The sequence below is a fragment of the Ranitomeya variabilis genome, chromosome 2 (genome assembly GCF_051348905.1).
Source record: "Ranitomeya variabilis isolate aRanVar5 chromosome 2, aRanVar5.hap1, whole genome shotgun sequence".
NCBI lineage: Eukaryota > Metazoa > Chordata > Amphibia > Anura > Dendrobatidae > Ranitomeya > Ranitomeya variabilis.
This window is the reverse complement of record NC_135233.1, coordinates 7,034,056-7,055,465: the sequence shown is the minus strand read 5'-3', so window position 1 is coordinate 7,055,465 and position 21,410 is coordinate 7,034,056. Positions and strand designations below refer to the sequence as shown.

At 50.5% G+C, this 21,410-nt stretch overlaps 1 protein-coding gene across 2 annotated transcripts in view; it reads left to right on the top strand.

Annotated features, from left to right (window-relative positions):
• XPO5 (exportin 5) overlaps positions 1-21,410 on the top strand; it is an 87,226-nt gene that overhangs the window by 8,616 nt on the left and 57,200 nt on the right. For both annotated transcript variants that reach the window (XM_077281920.1, XM_077281919.1), the window contains exons 8-14: positions 2,829-2,905; positions 3,008-3,110; positions 18,868-18,951; positions 19,023-19,148; positions 19,217-19,307; positions 19,472-19,600; positions 19,681-19,796. In XM_077281920.1, the coding sequence (XP_077138035.1) occupies positions 2,829-2,905; positions 3,008-3,110; positions 18,868-18,951; positions 19,023-19,148; positions 19,217-19,307; positions 19,472-19,600; positions 19,681-19,796 (726 nt within the window). The remainder of the gene's footprint in view (positions 1-2,828; positions 2,906-3,007; positions 3,111-18,867; positions 18,952-19,022; positions 19,149-19,216; positions 19,308-19,471; positions 19,601-19,680; positions 19,797-21,410) is intronic.

Below are 21,410 nucleotides of genomic sequence, written 5' to 3'. Positions count from 1 at the left end.
GTATAATACAGGAGGTAACTCAGGATCAGTAATGTAATGTATGTACACAGTGACTGCACCAGCAGAATAGTGAGTGCAGCTCTGGGGTATAATACAGGATGTAACTCAGGATCAGTAATGTAATGTATGTACACAGTGACTGCTCCAGCAGAATAGTGAGTGCAGCTCTGGGGTATAATACAGGATGTAACTCCGGATCAGTAATGTATGTACACAGTGACTGCACCAGCAGAATAGTGAGTGCAGCTCTGGGGTATAATACAGGATGTAACTCCGGATCAGTAATGTATGTACACAGTGACTGCACCAGCAGAATAGTGAGTGCAGCTCTGGGGTATAATGCAGGATGTAACTCAGGATCAGTAATGTAATGTAATGTACACAGTGACTGCACCAGCAGAATAGTGAGTGCAGCTCTGGGGTATAATACAGGATGTAACTCCGGATCAGTAATGTATGTACACAGTGACTGCACCAGCAGAATAGTGAGTGCAGCTCTGGGGTATAATGCAGGATGTAACTCAGGATCAGTAATGTAATGTAATGTACACAGTGACTGCACCAGCAGAATAGTGAGTGCAGCTCTGGAGTATAATACAGGAGGTAACGCAGGATCAGTAATGTAATGTATGTACACAGTGACTGCACCAGCAGAATAGTGAGTACAGCTCTGGGGTATAATACAGGATGTAACTCAGGATCATTAATGTAATGTATGTACACAATGACTGCACCAGCAGAATAGAGAGTGCAGCTCTGGAGTATAATACAGGAGGTAACTCAGGATCAGTAATGTAATGTATGTACACAGTGACTGCACCAGCAGAATAGTGAGTGCAGCTCTGGGGTATAATACAGGATGTAACTCAGGATCAGTAATGTAATGTATGTACACAGTGACTGCTCCAGCAGAATAGTGAGTGCAGCTCTGGGGTATAATACAGGATGTAACTCCGGATCAGTAATGTATGTACACAGTGACTGCACCAGCAGAATAGTGAGTGCAGCTCTGGGGTATAATACAGGATGTAACTCCGGATCAGTAATGTATGTACACAGTGACTGCACCAGCAGAATAGTGAGTGCAGCTCTGGGGTATAATACAGGATGTAACTCAGGATCATTAATGTAATGTATGTACACAATGACTGCACCAGCAGAATAGAGAGTGCAGCTCTGGAGTATAATACAGGATGTAACTCAGGATCAGTAATGTAATGTAATGTACACAGTGACTGCACCAGCAGAATAGTGAGTGCAGCTCTGGGGTATAATACAGGATGTAACTCCGGATCAGTAATGTATGTACACAGTGACTGCACCAGCAGAATAGTGAGTGCAGCTCTGGGGTATAATGCAGGATGTAACTCAGGATCAGTAATGTAATGTAATGTACACAGTGACTGCACCAGCAGAATAGTGAGTGCAGCTCTGGGGTATAATACAGGATGTAACTCCGGATCAGTAATGTATGTACACAGTGACTGCACCAGCAGAATAGTGAGTGCAGCTCTGGGGTATAATGCAGGATGTAACTCAGGATCAGTAATGTAATGTATGTACACAGTGACTGCACCAGCAGAATAGTGAGTGCAGCTCTGGGGTATAATACAGGAGGTAACTCAGGATCAGTAATGTAATGTATGTACACAGTGACTGCACCAGCAGAATAGTGAGTGCAGCTCTGGAGTATAATACAGGATGTAACTCCGGATCAGTAATGTATGTACACAGTGACTGCACCAGCAGAATAGTGAGTGCAGCTCTGGGGTATAATGTAGGATGTAACTCAGGATCAGTAATGTAATGTAATGTACACAGTGACTGCACCAGTAGAATAGTGAGTGCAGCTCTGGGGTATAATGCAGGATGTAACTCAGGATCAGTAATGTAATGTATGTACACAGTGACTGCACCAGCAGAATAGTGAGTGCAGCTCTAGGGTATAATACAGGAGGTAACTCAGGATCAGTAATGTAATGTATGTACACAGTGACTGCACCAGCAGAATGGTGAGTGCAGCTCTGGAGTATAATACAGGATGTAACGCAGGATCAGTAATGTAATGTATGTACACAGTGACTGCACCAGCAGAATAGTGAGGGCAGCTCTGGGGTATAATACAGGAGGCAACTCAGGATCAGTAATGTAATGTATGTACACAGTGACTGCACCAGCAGAATAGTGAGTGCAGCTCTGGAGTATAATACAGGATGTAACTCAGGATCAGTAATATATGTACACAGTGACTACACCAGCAGAATAGTGAGTGCAGCTCTGGAGTATAATACAGGATGTAACTCAGGATCAGTAATGTAATGTATGTACACAGTGACTGCACCAGCAGAATAGTGAGTGCAGCTCTGGAGTATAATACAGGATGTAACTCAGGATCAGTAATGTAATGTATGTACACAGTGACTGCACCAGCAGAATAGTGAGTGCAGCTCTGGGGTATAATACATGATGTAACTCAGGAGCAGTAATGTAATGTATGTACACAGTGACTGCACCAGCAGAATAGTGAGTGCAGCTCTGGAGTATAATACAGGAGGTAACTCAGGATCAGTAATGTAATGTATGTACACAGTGACTGCACCAGCAGAATAGTGAGTGCAGCTCTGGGGTATAATACATGATGTAACTCAGGAGCAGTAATGTAATGTATGTACACAGTGACTGCACCAGCAGAATAGTGAGTGCAGCTCTGGGGTATAATACAGGATGTAACTCAGGATCAGTAATGTATGTACACAGTGACTACACCAGCAGAATAGTGAGTGCAGCTCTGGAGTATAATACAGGATGTATTCTGTTTTGTCACTCAGGGGAAGCTGGAGGATCGGGTGCCTCTTCTCGTGCTGTTTGCAGATAACCCCATGAGTTGTATCATGAGTGCTGCTCAGTAAGTATAAGCCTCTTGCGATATTATACAGCCCTTGCCCTGTCCCAGTCCTTCTTTGCAGAGCCGCCATCTTTGTTCTTCTGTGTGGGTTTCTTCTTCTAGGAAGGCTCACAGTGGGGGTCTCCAGGAGAAGCGCTATGTCTTCCTGAAGCGGCTTTGTCAAGTGCTATGCGCTCTGGGCAGTCAGCTATGCACTCTAATTGTGGTAAGGATCGCCCGCTTACATTTCACCCTCTCGCGCTTCGCTCGTGTTCCGCCCTCGTTTCACCCCTGCCCACTTTCTGCGTGTGCCCTGCTAACCACAAAACCGTCAGATAACACGTAGAACAGTCCCAGCACAGTACCCAAGATGGTGCACATTAGAGTCTTGCCCTTCTGCTGACTCGCCGAGATAATGGCAGATGTTGTGTCAGAGCTCTCAGGGCCGACTACCCCATCTGTGGCATGCACAGAGAGGAGGGAACAACAGGTGTAGGAAGATCACAGTCCATTCAGGTACAAGGCCAGGTGACCGGAGGTCCACAACCTGGCTTCATCTTCCAGGGCGCTACCCCACCTGTGACTTGGACAGAGAGGAGGTAACGACAAACTTCGGAAGATCACAGTCCATTCAGGTACAAGGCCAGGTGACCGGAGGTCCACAACCTGGCTTCATCTTCCAGGGTCGCTACCCCTCCTGTGACTTGCATAGAGAGGAGGTAACGACAAACAGGAAGATCACAGTCCATTCAGGTACAAGGCCAGGTGACCGGAGGTCCACAACCTGGCTTCATCTTCCAGGGTCGCTACCCCTCCTGTGACTTGCATAGAGAGGAGGTAACGACAAACAGGAAGATCACAGTCCATTCAGGTACAAGGCCAGGTGACCGGAGGTCCACAACCTGGCTTCATCTTCCAGGGCGCTACCCCACCTGTGACTTGGACAGAGAGGAGGTAACGACAAACTTCGGAAGATCACAGTCCATTCAGGTACAAGGCCAGGTGACCGGAGGTCCACAACCTGGCTTCATCTTCCAGGGTCGCTACCCCTCCTGTGACTTGCATAGAGAGGAGGTAACGACAAACAGGAAGATCACAGTCCATTCAGGTACAAGGCCAGGTGACCGGAGGTCCACAACCTGGCTTCATCTTCCAGGGCGCTACCCCACCTGTGACTTGCACAGAGAGGAGGTAACGACAAACTTAGGAAGATCACAGTCCATTCAGGTACAAGGCCTATTGATCTGAGGGTCACAACTAGAGATGAGCGAATATTTCAGTGTTCGGATTACGATCACTGAATTTACAATACTTACAGCTTTCAGTTGAACTTTGCAAGACTAAAAAACAGAGGGCGAATTCATGATGGAACTGAAGGCTTTCTAAAGCATGCTGCATAGCAATGGAGAAAACGGAAGGCAAAAAGAAGCCTGCTAATAAGAGGGAACTCCCGGGAAAATAGATACAATGTGAACTTTATTACTGCAAATAGCAACACATCAGGTGCAACAAGACAGACTCCTAAAAACAGTAAAAAAGCAAAGACGGGTCAATAGCTGGTGATGGCCTTGATATGGCGATGACCTCCGTCCACAGGGTCAGAAGCAGCCAAATGGCAGTATATTAGTGTATATATAGTGTATACTACCAGCAGAGAAAGGCCATGCAGACAAAGCTTCATGGGAAAGGCGGACATTCCTGTGTGCTCTCACTAAATGGTGAAACCCATTAAGCCATAGATGCACAATATGAAGCCTGCAGATGGCTAATCACCCCGCTCACACCACGTCCATGTTACAGAACAGCAGCTGTGACTAATGCACACAAGGCAGCTGGTGGTGGAAACATTTACTGGCAAAAATGGCTCCAAATAGGAATGTTACATCTTAATACTCTGATAACAGCAGGTTTGGCGCCTGATAGTTTTTCACAAATAACATTTTGCTCCTTAAAGTGGACTCAATATTGAATAGATGTTATACCTGAGTGCCGTTGGTAGAAGACGGTGAGAGCGTCCATCCTGAAAGTGAGGGTTACCAGTTAGTGGGAGGAGGAGAGGGCCGGTACTGCCGGCGTAACTTGTGCCGTGCCCTCCATGTAGTCACTAACAGCGGGGTGGCCCTTACCTCTGCCCCGGAGCAAGAGCGCACTGCAACCATGTGAGGTCCAAGACGTCTCCCAGCCAGTCCACCACCACCCGACACGAGGCTGCTCGGTTATAGCGTCTTTCCCCGTTCCCTCTCAGTTGCTGTGTGACGTTTCTTACCTGCCCAGATAAGTGAGCGGTGTAGATAGATGGTCGGCTTCTCTTCAGGAGCTAAATAAATTGGGAGAATATGGAAGAGGAGACGTGGAAGCTCTGCCATTCCATTCGGCTAAAGTAGATTCTACGGTTTTTGAGGTATAATCTAATATTGGTTTTGTATAATTTCACTGTGTATTTTTGGTTACCAGTACTCCCAAGTATTTCAATGACCCATTAGTAAATTAATAGGGGAACCCTGATGCCCCTAATGGTTGAAGGGGCTGCGTACCATCATCACTGCTGTATTATCCCAGTTGATATAGTTTCCCAACAAGCCTCTCCCATCCCCCAACTCCTGTATAAGACCCTTTTGGGGTCGGTTACTACCAGCAGAATGTCATCTGCAAACACCGTGACCCTCTGCTCTTTAGAACCCGCCGTAAGTCTCCCAAAAAAATAGGGGTCTGCAAGAGATGACGAAGTAAAGGGTCTATAAAGAGGCTAAATACTAGAGGTGACAGAGGGCATCCTTGTTTAACTCCCCCAAAAAAACTAAATTGGTGGCGCATCGTATCCGTTAACCAACACCCGAGTATTTGCGTATGTGTGAAGGTATTGGACATATTGCAGAAACTTTGGACCAAAATTCCCCTCATCAAGGACCTCGTGTACTTTAGTGTGGCCTCTGTGATGGGGCAGAGCAGTGTCCTGTGTATATACTTGTAGTGAAGGCTGAGGTGATATCACGGTGTATGGCGGCTTTACATCACCCAGCAGGGTCTTTAGTGTGGCCTCTGTGATGGGGCAGAGCTGTGTCCTGTGTATATACCTGTAGTGAAGGCTGAGGTGATATCACGGTGTATGGCGGCTTTACATCTCCCAGCAGGGTCTTTAGTGTGGCCTCTGTGATGGGGCAGAGCAGTGTCCTGTGTATATACTTGTAGTGAAGGCTGAGGTGATATCACGGTGTATGGCGGCTTTACATCTCCCAGCAGGGTCTTTAGTGTGGCCTCTGTGATGGGGCAGAGCGGTGTCCTGTGTATATACTTGTAGTGAAGGCTGAGGTGATATCACGGTGTATGGCGGCTTTACATCTCCCAGCAGGGTCTTTAGTGTGGCCTCTGTGATGGGGCAGAGCGGTGTCCTGTGTATATACTTGTAGTGAAGGCTGAGGTGATATCACGGTGTATGGCGGCTTTACATCTCCCAGCAGGGTCTTTAGTGTGGCCTCTGTGATGGGGCAGAGCGGTGTCCTGTGTATATACTTGTAGTGAAGGCTGAGGTGATATCACGGTGTATGGCGGCTTTACATCTCCCAGCAGGGTCTTTAGTGTGGCCTCTGTGATGGGGCAGAGCGGTGTCCTGTGTATATACTTGTAGTGAAGGCTGAGGTGATATCACGGTGTATGGCGGCTTTACATCTCCCAGCAGGGTCTTTAGTGTGTCCTCTGTGATGGGGCAGAGCGGTGTCCTGTGTATATACTTGTAGTGAAGGCTGAGGTGATATCACTGTGTATGGCGGCTTTACATCTCCCAGCAGGGTCTTTAGTGTGGCCTCTGTGATGGGGCAGAGCGGTGTCCTGTGTATATACTTGTAGTGAAGGCTGAGGTGATATCACGGTGTATGGCGGCTTTACATCTCCCAGCAGGGCCTTTAGTGTGTCCTCTGTGATGGGGCAGAGCTGTGTCCTGTGTATATACTTGTAGTGAAGCCTGAGGTGATATCACGGTGTATGGCGGCTTTACATCACCCAGCAGGGTCTTTAGTGTTTCCTCTGTGATGGGGCAGAGCTGTGTCCTGTGTATATACTTGTAGTGAAGGCTGAGGTGATATCACGGTGTATGGCGGCTTTACATCACCCAGCAGGGTCTTTAGTGTGGCCTCTGTGATGGGGCAGAGCTGTGTCCTGTGTATATACTTGTAGTGAAGGCTGAGGTGATATCACGGTGTATGGCGGCTTTACATCTCCCAGCAGGGTCTTTAGTGTTTCCTCTGTGATGGGGCAGAGCGGTGTCCTGTGTATATACTTGTAGTGAAGTCTAAGGTGATATCACTGTGTATGGCGGCTTTACATCTCCCAGCAGGGTCTTTAGTGTGGCCTCTGTGATGGGGCAGCGCTGTGTCCTGTGTATATACTTGTAGTGAAGGCTGAGGTGATATCACGGTGTATGGCGGCTTTACATCACCCAGCAGGGGCTTTAGTGTTTCCTCTGTGATGGGGCAGAGCTGTGTCCTGTGTATATACTTGTAGTGAAGGCTGAGGTGATATCACTGTGTATGGCGGCTTTACATCACCCAGCAGGGTCTTTAGTGTGGCCTCTGTGATGGGGCAGAGCTGTGTCCTCTGTATATACTTGTAGTGAAGGCTGAGGTGATATCACGGTGTATGGCGGCTTTACATCTCCCAGCAGGGTCTTTAGTGTGGCCTCTGTGATGGGGCAGAGCGGTGTCCTGTGTATATACTTGTAGTGAAGGCTGAGGTGATATCACGGTGTATGGCGGCTTTACATCTCCCAGCAGGGGCTTTAGTGTGGCCTCTGTGATGGGGCAGAGCGCTGTCCTGTGTATATACCTGTAGTGAAGGCTGAGGTGATATCACTGTGTATGGCGGCTTTACATCACCCAGCAGGGTCTTTAGTGTTTCCTCTGTGATGGGGCAGAGCTGTGTCCTGTGTATATACCTGTAGTGAAGGCTGAGGTGATATCACTGTGTATGGCGGCTTTACATCTCCCAGCAGGGTCTTTAGTGTGGCCTCTGTGATGGGGCAGAGCGGTGTCCTGTGTATATACTTGTAGTGAAGGCTGAGGTGATATCACGGTGTATGGCGGCTTTACATCTCCCAGCAGGGTCTTTAGTGTGATCTCTGTGATGGGGCAGAGCTGTGTCCTGTGTATATACTTGTAGTGAAGGCTGAGGTGATATCACGGTGTATGGCGGCTTTACATCTCCCAGCAGGGTCTTTAGTGTGGCCTCTGTGATGGGGCAGAGCTGTGTCCTGTGTATATACCTGTAGTGAAGGCTGAGGTGATATCACGGTGTATGGCGGCTTTACATCTCCCAGCAGGGTCTTTAGTGTGGCCTCTGTGATGGGGCAGAGCTGTGTCCTGTGTATATACTTGTAGTGACGGCTGAGGTGATATCACGGTGTATGGCGGCTTTACATCACCCAGCAGGGTCTTTAGTGTTTCCTCTGTGATGGGGCAGAGCGGTGTCCTGTGTATATACTTGTAGTGAAGGCTGAGGTGATATCACGGTGTATGGCGGCTTTACATCTCCCAGCAGGGTCTTTAGTGTGGCCTCTGTGATGGGGCAGAGCGGTGTCCTGTGTATATACTTGTAGTGAAGGCTGAGGTGATATCACGGTGTATGGCGGCTTTACATCTCCCAGCAGGGTCTTTAGTGTGGCCTCTGTGATGGGGCAGAGCTGTGTCCTGTGTATATACTTGTAGTGAAGGCTGAGGTGATATCACGGTGTATGGCGGCTTTACATCTCCCAGCAGGGTCTTTAGTGTGGTCTCTGTGATGGGGCAGAGCTGTGTCCTGTGTATATACCTGTAGTGAAGGCTGAGGTGATATCACGGTGTATGGCGGCTTTACATCTCCCAGCAGGGTCTTTAGTGTGGCCTCTGTGATGGGGCAGAGCGGTGTCCTGTGTATATACCTGTAGTGAAGGCTGAGGTGATATCACTGTGTATGGGGCTTTACATCACCCAGCAGGGATGATAGTGTGGCCTCTGTGATGGGGCAGAGCGGTGTCCTGTGTATATACTTGTAGTGAAGGCTGAGGTGATATCACGGTGTATGGCGGCTTTACATCTCCCAGCAGGGATGATAGTGTTTCCTCTGTGATGGGGCAGAGCGCTGTCCTGTGTATATACCTGTAGTGAAGGCTGAGGTGATATCACGGTGTATGGCGGCTTTACATCTCCCAGCAGGGCTTTAGTGTGGCCTCTGTGATGGGGCAGAGCTGTGTCCTGTGTATATACTTGTAGTGAAGGCTGAGGTGATATCACGGTGTATGGCGGCTTTACATCTCCCAGCAGGGTCTTTAGTGTGGCCTCTGTGATGGGGCAGAGCGGTGTCCTGTGTATATACCTGTAGTGAAGGCTGAGGTGATATCACGGTGTATGGCGGCTTTACATCGCCCAGCAGGGTCTTTAGTGTGGTCTCTGTGATGGGGCAGAGCGGTGTCCTGTGTATATACTTGTAGTGAAGGCTGAGGTGATATCACTGTGTATGGCGGCTTTACATCTCCCAGCAGGGGCTTTAGTGTGGCCTCTGTGATGGGGCAGAGCGGTGTCCTGTGTATATACTTGTAGTGAAGTCTAAGGTGATATCACTGTGTATGGCGGCTTTACATCTCCCAGCAGGGTCTTTAGTGTGGCCTCTGTGATGGGGCAGAGCTGTGTCCTGTGTATATACTTGTAGTGAAGGCTAAGGTGATATCACGGTGTATGGCGGCTTTACATCTCCCAGCAGGGTCTTTAGTGTGGCCTCTGTGATGGGGCAGAGCTGTGTCCTGTGTATATACTTGTAGTGACGGCTGAGGTGATATCACGGTGTATGGCGGCTTTACATCTCCCAGCAGGGTCTTTAGTGTGGCCTCTGTGATGGGGCAGAGCGGTGTCCTGTGTATATACTTGTAGTGAAGGCTGAGGTGATATCACGGTGTATGGCGGCTTTACATCTCCCAGCAGGGTCTTTAGTGTGGCCTCTGTGATGGGGCAGAGCTGTGTCCTGTGTATATACCTGTAGTGAAGGCTGAGGTGATATCACTGTGTATGGCGGCTTTACATCTCCCAGCAGGGTCTTTAGTGTGGCCTCTGTGATGGGGCAGAGCTGTGTCCTGTGTATATACCTGTAGTGAAGGCTGAGGTGATATCACGGTGTATGGCGGCTTTACATCTCCCAGCAGGGTCTTTAGTGTGGCCTCTGTGATGGGGCAGAGCGGTGTCCTGTGTATATACTTGTAGTGAAGGCTGAGGTGATATCACTGTGTATGGCGGCTTTACATCACCCAGCAGGGGCTTTAGTGTGGCCTCTGTGATGGGGCAGAGCGGTGTCCTGTGTATATACTTGTAGTGAAGGCTGAGGTGATATCACGGTGTATGGCGGCTTTACATCTCCCAGCAGGGTCTTTAGTGTTTCCTCTGTGATGGGGCAGAGCGGTGTCCTGTGTATATACTTGTAGTGAAGGCTGAGGTGATATCACGGTGTATGGCGGCTTTACATCACCCAGCAGGGTCTTTAGTGTGGCCTCTGTGATGGGGCAGAGCGGTGTCCTGTGTATATACTTGTAGTGAAGGCTGAGGTGATATCACAGTGTATGGCGGCTTTACATCTCCCAGCAGGGTCTTTAGTGTGGCCTCTGTGATGGGGCAGAGCGGTGTCCTGTGTATATACTTGTAGTGAAGGCTGAGGTGATATCACGGTGTATGGCGGCTTTACATCTCCCAGCAGGGTCTTTAGTGTTTCCTCTGTGATGGGGCAGAGCTGTGTCCTGTGTATATACTTGTAGTGAAGGCTGAGGTGATATCACGGTGTATGGCGGCTTTACATCTCCCAGCAGGGTCTTTAGTGTGGCCTCTGTGATGGGGCAGAGCGGTGTCCTGTGTATATACTTGTAGTGAAGGCTGAGGTGATATCACTGTGTATGGCGGCTTTACATCTCCTAGCAGGGTCTTTAGTGTGGTCTCTGTGATGGGGCAGAGCGGTGTCCTGTGTATATACCTGTAGTGAAGGGTGAGGTGATATCACGGTGTATGGCGGCTTTACATCTCCCAGCAGGGTCTTTAGTGTGGCCTCTGTGATGGGGCAGAGCGGTGTCCTGTGTATATACTTGTAGTGAAGGCTGAGGTGATATCACTGTGTATGGCGGCTTTACATCTCCCAGCAGGGTCTTTAGTGTGGTCTCTGTGATGGGGCAGAGCGGTTTCCTGTGTATATACCTGTAGTGAAGGCTCAGGTGATATCACGGTGTATGGCGGCTTTACATCTCCCAGCAGGGTCTTTAGTGTGGCCTCTTTGATGGGGCAGAGCGGTGTCCTGTGTATATACTTGTAGTGAAGGCTGAGATGATATCACGGTGTATGGCGGCTTTACATCACCCAGCAGGGACGTTGGGCTACGTTCACACTAGCGTTGTGCGCCGTTGCGTCGGTGACGCAACGCACAACGCACGCAAAAACGCGTCAAAACGCACGCAAAAACGCTGCGTTTTGCGACGCATGCGTCGGTTTTTGCCGAAAATCGGACGCAAGAAAAATGCAACTTGTTGCGTTTTCTTGGTCCGACGCTTGCGGCAAAAAAGACGCATGTGTCGCACAACGCAACAAAAAAAAACGCATGCGTCCCCCATGTTAAGTATAGGGGCGCATGACGCATGCGTCGCCGCTGCGTCGCCGACGCAAACCCGACGCACATTAGCTTAACGCTAATGTGAACGTAGCCTTAGTGTGGTCTCTGTGATGGGGCAGAGCGGTTTCCTGTGTATATACCTGTAGTGAAGGCTGAGGTGATATCACGGTGTATGGCGGCTTTACATCTCCCAGCAGGGTCTTTAGTGTGGCTTCTGTGATGGGGCAGAGCGGTGTCCTGTGTATAATACTGTACTTGTAGTGAAGACTGAGGTGATATCATGGTGTATGGAGGCTTTACATCTCCCAGCAGAGTCTTTAGTGTTTCCTCTGTGATGGGGCAGAGCGGTGTCCTGTGTATATACTTGTAGTGAAGGCTGAGGTGATATCACTGTGTATGGCGGCTTTACATCTCCCAGCAGGGGCTTTAGTGTGGCTTCTGTGATGGGGCAGAGCGCTGTCCTGTGTATATACTTGTAGTGACGGCTGAGGTGATATCACGGTGTATGGCGGCTTTACATCTCCCAGCAGGGTCTTTAGTGTGGCCTCTGTGATGGGGCAGAGCGGTGTCCTGTGTATATACTTGTAGTGAAGTCTAAGGTGATATCACTGTGTATGGCGGCTTTACATCTCCCAGCAGGGTCTTTAGTGTGGTCTCTGTGATGGGGCAGAGCTGTGTCCTGTGTATATACTTGTAGTGAAGGCTGAGGTGATATCACGGTGTATGGCGGCTTTACATCTCCCAGCAGGGTCTTTAGTGTGGTCTCTGTGATGGGGCAGAGCGGTGTCCTGTGTATATACTTGTAGTGAAGGCTGAGGTGATATCACGGTGTATGGCGGCTTTACATCACCCAGCAGGGTCTTTAGTGTGGCCTCTGTGATGGGGCAGAGCTGTGTCCTGTGTATATACTTGTAGTGAAGGCTGAGGTGATATCACGGTGTATGGCGGCTTTACATCTCCCAGCAGGGTCTTTAGTGTGGTCTCTGTGATGGGGCAGAGCGGTGTCCTGTGTATATACTTGTAGTGAAGGCTGAGGTGATATCACGGTGTATGGCGGCTTTACATCTCCCAGCAGGGTCTTTAGTGTGGTCTCTGTGATGGGGCAGAGCGGTGTCCTGTGTATATACTTGTAGTGAAGGCTGAGGTGATATCACGGTGTATGGGGCTTTACATCTCCCAGCAGGGATGATAGTGTTTCCTCTGTGATGGGGCAGAGCGCTGTCCTGTGTATATACTTGTAGTGAAGGCTGAGGTGATATCACTGTGTATGGCGGCTTTACATCTCCCAGCAGGGTCTTTAGTGTGGCCTCTGTGATGGGGCAGAGCGGTGTCCTGTGTATATACTTGTAGTGAAGGCTGAGGTGATATCACGGTGTATGGCGGCTTTACATCTCCCAGCAGGGTCTTTAGTGTGGCCTCTGTGATGGGGCAGAGCTGTGTCCTGTGTATATACTTGTAGTGAAGGCTGAGGTGATATCACGGTGTATGGCGGCTTTACATCTCCCAGCAGGGTCTTTAGTGTGGCCTCTGTGATGGGGCAGAGCGGTGTCCTGTGTATATACTTGTAGTGAAGGCTGAGGTGATATCACGGTGTATGGCGGCTTTACATCTCCCAGCAGGGTCTTTAGTGTGGCCTCTGTGATGGGGCAGAGCTGTGTCCTGTGTATATACCTGTAGTGAAGGCTGAGGTGATATCATGGTGTATGGAGGCTTTACATCACCCAGCAGGGATGATAGTGTGGCCTCTGTGATGGGGCAGAGCTGTGTCCTGTGTATATACCTGTAGTGAAGGCTGAGGTGATATCACGGTGTATGGCGGCTTTACATCTCCCAGCAGGGTCTTTAGTGTGGCCTCTGTGATGGGGCAGAGCGGTGTCCTGTGTATATACTTGTAGTGAAGGCTGAGGTGATATCACGGTGTATGGCGGCTTTACATCTCCCAGCAGGGTCTTTAGTGTGGCCTCTGTGATGGGGCAGAGCGGTGTCCTGTGTATATACTTGTAGTGACGGCTGAGGTGATATAACGGTGTATGGCGGCTTTACATCTCCCAGCAGGGATGATAGTGTGGCCTCTGTGATGGGGCAGAGCGCTGTCCTGTGTATATACCTGTAGTGAAGGCTGAGGTGATATCACGGTGTATGGCGGCTTTACATCTCCCAGCAGGGTCTTTAGTGTGGCTTCTGTGATGGGGCAGAGCGCTGACCTGTAGTGAAGGCTGAGGTGATATCACGGTGTATGGCGGCTTTACATCTCCCAGCAGGGTCTTTAGTGTGGCCTCTGTGATGGGGCAGAGCGGTGTCCTGTGTATATACCTGTAGTGAAGGCTGAGGTGATATCACGGTGTATGGCGGCTTTACATCTCCCAGCAGGGTCTTTAGTGTGGCTTCTGTGATGGGGCAGAGCGCTGTCCTGTGTATATACTTGTAGTGACGGCTGAGGTGATATCACGGTGTATGGCGGCTTTACATCTCCCAGCAGGGTCTTTAGTGTGGTCTCTGTGATGGGGCAGAGCGGTGTCCTGTGTATATACTTGTAGTGAAGGCTGAGGTGATATCACGGTGTATGGCGGCTTTACATCTCCCAGCAGGGGCTTTAGTGTGGCCTCTGTGATGGGGCAGAGCGGTGTCCTGTGTATATACCTGTAGTGAAGGCTGAGGTGATATCACGGTGTATGGCGGCTTTACATCTCCCAGCAGGGTCTTTAGTGTGGTCTCTGTGATGGGGCAGAGCGGTGTCCTGTGTATATACTTGTAGTGAAGGCTGAGGTGATATCACGGTGTATGGCGGCTTTACATCTCCCAGCAGGGCCTTTAGTGTGGCCTCTGTGATGGGGCAGAGCGGTGTCCTGTGTATATACTTGTAGTGACGGCTGAGGTGATATCACGGTGTATGGCGGCTTTACATCTCCCAGCAGGGTCTTTAGTGTGGCCTCTGTGATGGGGCAGAGCGGTGTCCTGTGTATATACTTGTAGTGACGGCTGAGGTGATATCACGGTGTATGGCGGCTTTACATCTCCCAGCAGGGGCTTTAGTGTGGCCTCTGTGATGGGGCAGAGCTGTGTCCTGTGTATATACTGGTAGTGAAGGCTGAGGTGATATCACTGTGTATGGCGGCTTTACATCTCCCAGCAGGGGCTTTAGTGTGGCCTCTGTGATGGGGCAGAGCGGTGTCCTGTGTATATACTGGTAGTGAAGGCTGAGGTGATATCACGGTGTATGGCGGCTTTACATCTCCCAGCAGGGGCTTTAGTGTGGCCTCTGTGATGGGGCAGAGCTGTGTCCTGTGTATATACTTGTAGTGAAGGCTGAGGTGATATCACGGTGTATGGCGGCTTTACATCACCCAGCAGGGTCTTTAGTGTGGCCTCTGTGATGGGGCAGAGCTGTGTCCTGTGTATATACTGGTAGTGAAGGCTGAGGTGATATCACGGTGTATGGCGGCTTTACATCTCCCAGCAGGGTCTTTAGTGTGGTCTCTGTGATGGGGCAGAGCGGTGTCCTGTGTATATACCTGTAGTGAAGGCTGAGGTGATATCACTGTGTATGGCGGCTTTACATCTCCCAGCAGGGTCTTTAGTGTGGTCTCTGTGATGGGGCAGAGCTGTGTCCTGTGTATATACCTGTAGTGAAGGCTGAGGTGATATCACTGTGTATGGCGGCTTTACATCTCCCAGCAGGGTCTTTAGTGTGGCCTCTGTGATGGGGCAGAGCGGTGTCCTGTGTATATACTTGTAGTGAAGGCTGAGGTGATATCACGGTGTATGGCGGCTTTACATCTCCCAGCAGGGATGATAGTGTGTCCTCTCTGACCTTTCCCGGCTCCTGCGCACTTAGTACTTTGCCCTCAACAGGGAGATAAAGTACGCCTGCGCCGGAGCCGCGACAGGAAGCAAAGAAGAGGACGTCATGGTAAGAAGATGGGAGGCCCGGACCGCCCCTGGGTGAGTACAATCTAACGTTATTTTCTCCTCTTTCAGGACACATCGGGGGCTTATCTACAGCATTACAGAAGGCATTACAGGATGCTGGAGATAAGCCCCTGATGGCGGTGGCCTTAGTTTATAGGCCAGTTTTGGGGTGACAGATTCCCTTTAATATGCTATACTGGTACATGGAGCACAACAGAAGCAGTGCACAGCACCTTTGTAGGACATGTGCCCTGGCGGCTTTGTCCGTGGACAGTAATAGGCAAAAAAAAAATATATATTGCTAGGTGGATTTTGTAGCTACACTGGACACTATCTAGCTACACTATCTGACTGATATACAACCGCCTAACTAGCTAAAATCTTACTATTAACAGTGCCAGCGTCAGGAGCAGCCTCTCTGCGCTCTTACAGTGTCAAAATGGCGCTAAAACAAGATTCCACTATTTATATGGAGAGGGACATGTGATTTCAGCAGCCAATGACACAAGCTGGTTTGTCAGGACATTTTGGGTGTTTCCTGATTGGCTAGCCGCAATGTGCACACATAAAGTCAGGGGAAAAAAGACTGCTGTGCTTCCAAGAACGCGGCGCCTCTGAGCTCTGCAACCCCCTGCCCTCATCAAACACGTACCAAGCGCTCACCATACACCACCATTATTATTGCTAAAGTGCTGAAAATACTTTTATGGCAACGCAAATATTTTCCCGCACTTTTACTGAATGTTAGTTTGTTTTTTTTTCCTGATTTTATAAAATTTTGCTCATGTTTCCAATCACGAATCCAAATGTGCCATATTCATGCCGAATGTACCGTATATACTTGAGTATAAGCCGAGAATTTCAGCCCATTCTTTTGGGCTGAAAGTCCCCCTCTCGGCTTATACTCGAGTCATACCCGGGGGACGGCAGGGGAGGAGGAGCGGAAGCTGTCTAATCATACTCACCTGCTCCTGGCGAGGTCCCTGCACATCTTTTCCCCAGCGCCGGCAGCTTCTTCCTGTAGTGAGCGGTCACATGGTACCGCTCATTACAGTTATGAATATGGACCCGACTCTACTCCCATAGGGGAGGAGCCGCATATTCATTACTGTAATGAGCGGTACCATGTGACCGCTCACTACAGGAAGAAGCTGCCAGCGCCGGGGAAGCGGGGACCGCGCCAGGAGCAGGTGAGTATAAGCAGTGCGCTATAGTCACCTGCTCCCCATTCCACCGTCGCCGGCTGCCGCTGCGTCTTCTGCATCCTCTGCACTGACGCTCAGGTCAGAGGGTGCGGTGACGCGATAAGTGCGCGCCACCCTCTGCCTGAACAGTCAGTGCAGAGGACGGGGAAGACACATCGGCGGTGGGAGCTGGAACGGGAAAGGCGAGTATAGCAAGTGCCGGGGGCCTGAGCGACAAGGTAAGCATGTGATTTTTTTTTTTTTTATCTCAGCAACAGCAAATGGGGCAAATGACTGTATGGAGCATCTTATGGGGCCATGTGCAGCATTACATGGGTCAATTATCTGTATGGAGCATCTTATGGGGCATAATCAGCATTTATGGAGCATTATATGGGGCAAATGACTGTATGGAGCATCTTATGGGGCCATGTGCAGCATTACATGGGTCAATTATCTGTATGGAGCATCTTATGGGGCATAATCAGCATTTATGGAGCATTATATGGGGCAAATGTCTGTATGGGGCATCTTATGGGGCCATAATCAGCATTTGTGCAGCATTATATGGGGTGTATTTTGTATGGAGCATCTTATGGGCCCATCATGAACAGTTTGGAGCATTATATTGGGCTCCTGATTCAATATGGATATTCAAAAACACTTAACCTACTGATGTCTCAATTAATTTTACTTTTATTGGTATCTATTTTTATTTTTGACATTTACCGGTAGCTGCTGCATTTTACACCCTAGGCTTATACTCGAGTCAATACGTTTTCCCAGTTTTTTGTGGCAAAATTAGGGGGGTCGGCTTATACTCGGGTCGGCTTATACTCAAGTATATACGGTATGTTTGGCGATCGATTTTCGAACAAATTCTCTCATCACCAGTCACACTCTGGTTTCCCCAAACATCTCCATGGGAATCTGGTGACCGGTGGATCCAAATCCTGACTGCTGCAAATGTATCCATGGTTCAGCGATGGTCAATGGAACAGATGTGTACTCTTACACCCGGGGCCGACGTCCTCTAAGCTGCCATCCTGTACAATGACAAATCTGTGTCCCTCGTGATGGTGCCATGATGTCTTGGCTGCTGTCCTGTCGAGAGCCTCTGGTTCTTTAGATCTCTGGATGAATCTCTGCATGATTCTATATATCTCACTTACCGTATTTTTTTGGATTATAAAATGCACTTTTTTTTCCCCTCAAATTTAGGGTGGAAATGGGGGTGCGCCTTATAATGCGGATATGCCTTACTGGCCGCGGTGGAGCAGGGTCGCTGCTGGAGGAGGCAAGAGTGGAGCATTGCTGCAAGCCACAGGCTGGGATGAGGGGTGTTCAGAGCTGAGATATCATCTCCCGAGATCTTGGTGCCGAGATTTCCATCTGCGCATGCGCCGCCCCCGCAGCCATTTTACGGGTGTTCTCCACATAGTAAACCATATAAGTGCCGGGGGCTCTGGGCTTTCACAAAATGGCGGCAGAGCCCCTGCATATCCGAACACCCTCTCAGCCCAGCCTGCAGCACCTCTGCACTCTTGCCTCCTCCAGCAGCAACCCTGGGACCCTACTTCACTGCATCCACCACCCCCGGTAAGTAATAAGACGCCTGGATTAGTAGAAGCACCACCATTTTATTAAAAAAAAAATGTTTTTTTCCTATTTTTCTCATCAAAATTTGGGGTGTGTCTTATAATCCGCAAAATACAGTATGTAACTCACATAGCTGTTGTCTTTCAAGCCAATATTCATAGGTAAAGGGGAAGGAAGGTGACAAGAACAACTCGCATTGTTCAATTATTTAATCTATTTGCATAGTTTCTCCTCTGTTTCGCAAGTCAACAAACTAGTTGGCCTGGACAATGTGTAATCAACATGTCAGCAAACATCATTGTTCCATTATCCTTCATCTCTATCATCCAGGATAACAGCACAATATATTACATCAGTTTCACAGGCTTACATGAACAAGTCTGTTTTTTCTTGACCAACCAGAAAGAAACACATATAGATAAGTCTATTTCTCCTGCATTACTGAATTTAGACATCTGGTTAACTAAGATAAAATGTGGTGTCGTCACACCCGCCCTGCTCACTTTTGTTCTCATTCGCTGCTCACATTTTGCCTGCCTCTTTTGTTTTGCTCACGTTTTGCCCACTCCCCGTCCCGCTTGCGTTTTCCTCGCTTTCCTCCCTGCTCGCTATTTGCTTGCTCCGCTCATGTTTTGTCCGCTCACGTTTCGCCCACTCCGCTCACTTTTTGCCTGCTTTCTGCCTCAGTCCCCAGATATCAGCGTGAAGATCCCAGAGACATTCGGTAAATATCTGAGCTCACTGCGAGAGTTTACGGTGCACCCCAGTCAGGTAAATGACAGCCGGTTATGGTGGCAATTCTGTGGCAGCCCCCCACCTGTCTAATCCCTGCATCCCTTCAGTTCCTCAGATCGTCCACGCTGATGACGTGGGGTTCTCTCTTCAGAAATGAGGTTCTCTCCAAGGACGCGGTTCTGAAGGCGATGGTCCCGGAGTTCCTCCGAATATCTATGGATAATGTAGTGAAGGTGAGTGCAGGCGAGATACGGCCATGTGCTCCTCTGGTCCCCCATAACCTCTGTCCCTGTATCTCCAGGTGGGCTTCCCCTCCAAAAATGACAGCCCCAGCTGTGAATACTCCCGCATCGACTGCGACAGTGACGAAGACTTCAACAACTTCTTCACCAGTATGAAAAGTAGAGGCACTGTGGGATATTAGAGGGTCTGCGGTGGCTTCTGGGGTATCAGAGCAGGCGGCCGGGATGGGCTGAGGGGCCGGAGGGATTGGTCCCAGTAGGGTGAGGTGGAGGAGACTTCCGCTCCATATCACATTTCCTCTTCTCTCCGGCAGCTTTTAAGGCCACGTTGGGGGATGTGATTCGGGCCGCCTGCCGCCTGGACCCCACAAGTGGCTTCCGCATGGCGGAGGAATGGCTGCAGTACCAGCTGTCGACTGCGGTGGATCCAGGGCTGAATTGTTGTATGTGACGTCTTCGCTCTAAGTAGGTGTCATCCGCTGCGGCGCTGACGCTCCTGACATCACTGGTAATTGTCTTTCAGCAAAGGCGGGAGATGGACTGTGCAGCCTCCTGTCCCCGTCCTTCATACAGTGGGACGCCATGACATACTTCTGTGAGTGCGTGATCACACAGATCCTCCGATCCATGCCCAAAAAGGTGATGAGGCCGAGACCCTCGGGAGGGGGCTGCCGGTGCCTGTGTGAGACTTGTCCTCGTGTACGGGGGGCTGCCGGTGCCTGTGTGAGACTTGTCCTCATGTACGGGGGCTGCCGGTGCCTGTGTGAGACTTGTCCTCGTGTACGGGGGGGCTGCCGGTGCCTGTGTGTGACTTGTCCTCGTGTACGGGGGGGCTGCCGGTGCCTGTGTGGGATTTGTCCTCATGTACGGGGGGCTGCCGGTGCCTGTGTGAGACTTGTCCTCATGTACGGGGGGGCTGCCGGTGCCTGTGTGTGACTTGTCCTCGTGTACGCGGGGCTGTGTGGTATTTGTCCTCGTGTACGGGGGGCTGCCGGTGCCTATGTGAGACTTGTCCTCATGTACGGGGGGATGCCGGTGCCTGTGTGTGACTTGTCCTCGTGTACGCGGGGCTGTGTGGTATTTGTCCTCGTGTACGGGGGGCTGCCGGTGCCTATGTGAGACTTGTCCTCATGTACGGGGGGATGCCGGTGCCTGTGTGTGACTTGTCCTCGTGTACGGGGGGCTGCCCGTGCCTGTGTGACACTTGTCCTCGTGTACGGGGGGCTGCCGGTGCCTGTGTGAGATTTGTCCTCATGTACGGGGGCTGCCGGTGCCTGTGTGAGACTTGTCCTCGTGTACGGGGGGCTGCTGGTTTCTATGTGGGACTTGTCCTCGTGTATGGGGGGCTGCCCGTGCCTGTGTGAGACTTGTCCTCGTGTACGGGGGGCTGCCGGTGCCTGTGTGGGACTTGTCCTCGTGTACGGGGGCTGCCGGTTTCTATGTGTGACTTGTCCTTGTGTACGGGGGGCTGCCGGTTTCTATGTGTGACTTGTCCTCGTGTACAGGGGGCTGCCGGTTTCTATGTGTGACTTGTCCTCGTGTACGGGGGGCTGCCGGTGCCTGTGTGAGACTTGTCCTCGTGTACGGGGGGCTGCCAGTGTCTGTGTGTGACTTGTCCTCATGTACGGGGGCTGCCAGTGTCTGTGTGTGACTTGTCCTCGTGTACGGGGGGCTGCCAGTGTCTGTGTGTGACTTGTCCTCGTGTACAGGGGGCTGCCAGTGTCTGTGTGTGACTTGTCCTCGTGTACGGGGGGCTGCCAGTGTCTGTGTGTGACTTGTCCTCGTGTACGGGGGGCTGCCAGTGTCTGTGTGTGACTTGTCCTCGTGTACGGGGGGCTGCCAGTGTCTGTGTGTGACTTGTCCTCGTGTACGGGGGGCTGCCAGTGTCTGTGTGTGACTTGTCCTCGTGTACGGGGGCTGCCAGTGTCTGTGTGTGACTTGTCCTCGTGTACGGGGGCTGCCAGTGTCTGTGTGTGACTTGTCCTCATGTACAGGGGCTGCCAGTGTCTGTGTGTGACTTGTCCTCATGTACGGGGGCTGCCAGTGTCTGTGTGTGACTTGTCCTCATGTACGGGGGCTGCCAGTGTCTGTGTGTGACTTGTCCTCGTGTACGGGGGGCTGCCGGTGCCTGTGTGAGACTTGTCCTCGTGTACAGGGGGGCTGCCGGTGCCTGTGTGAGACTTGTCCTCGTGTACGGGGGGCTGCCGGCGCCTGTGTGAGACTTGTCCTCGTGTACGGGGGGCTGCCGGGGCC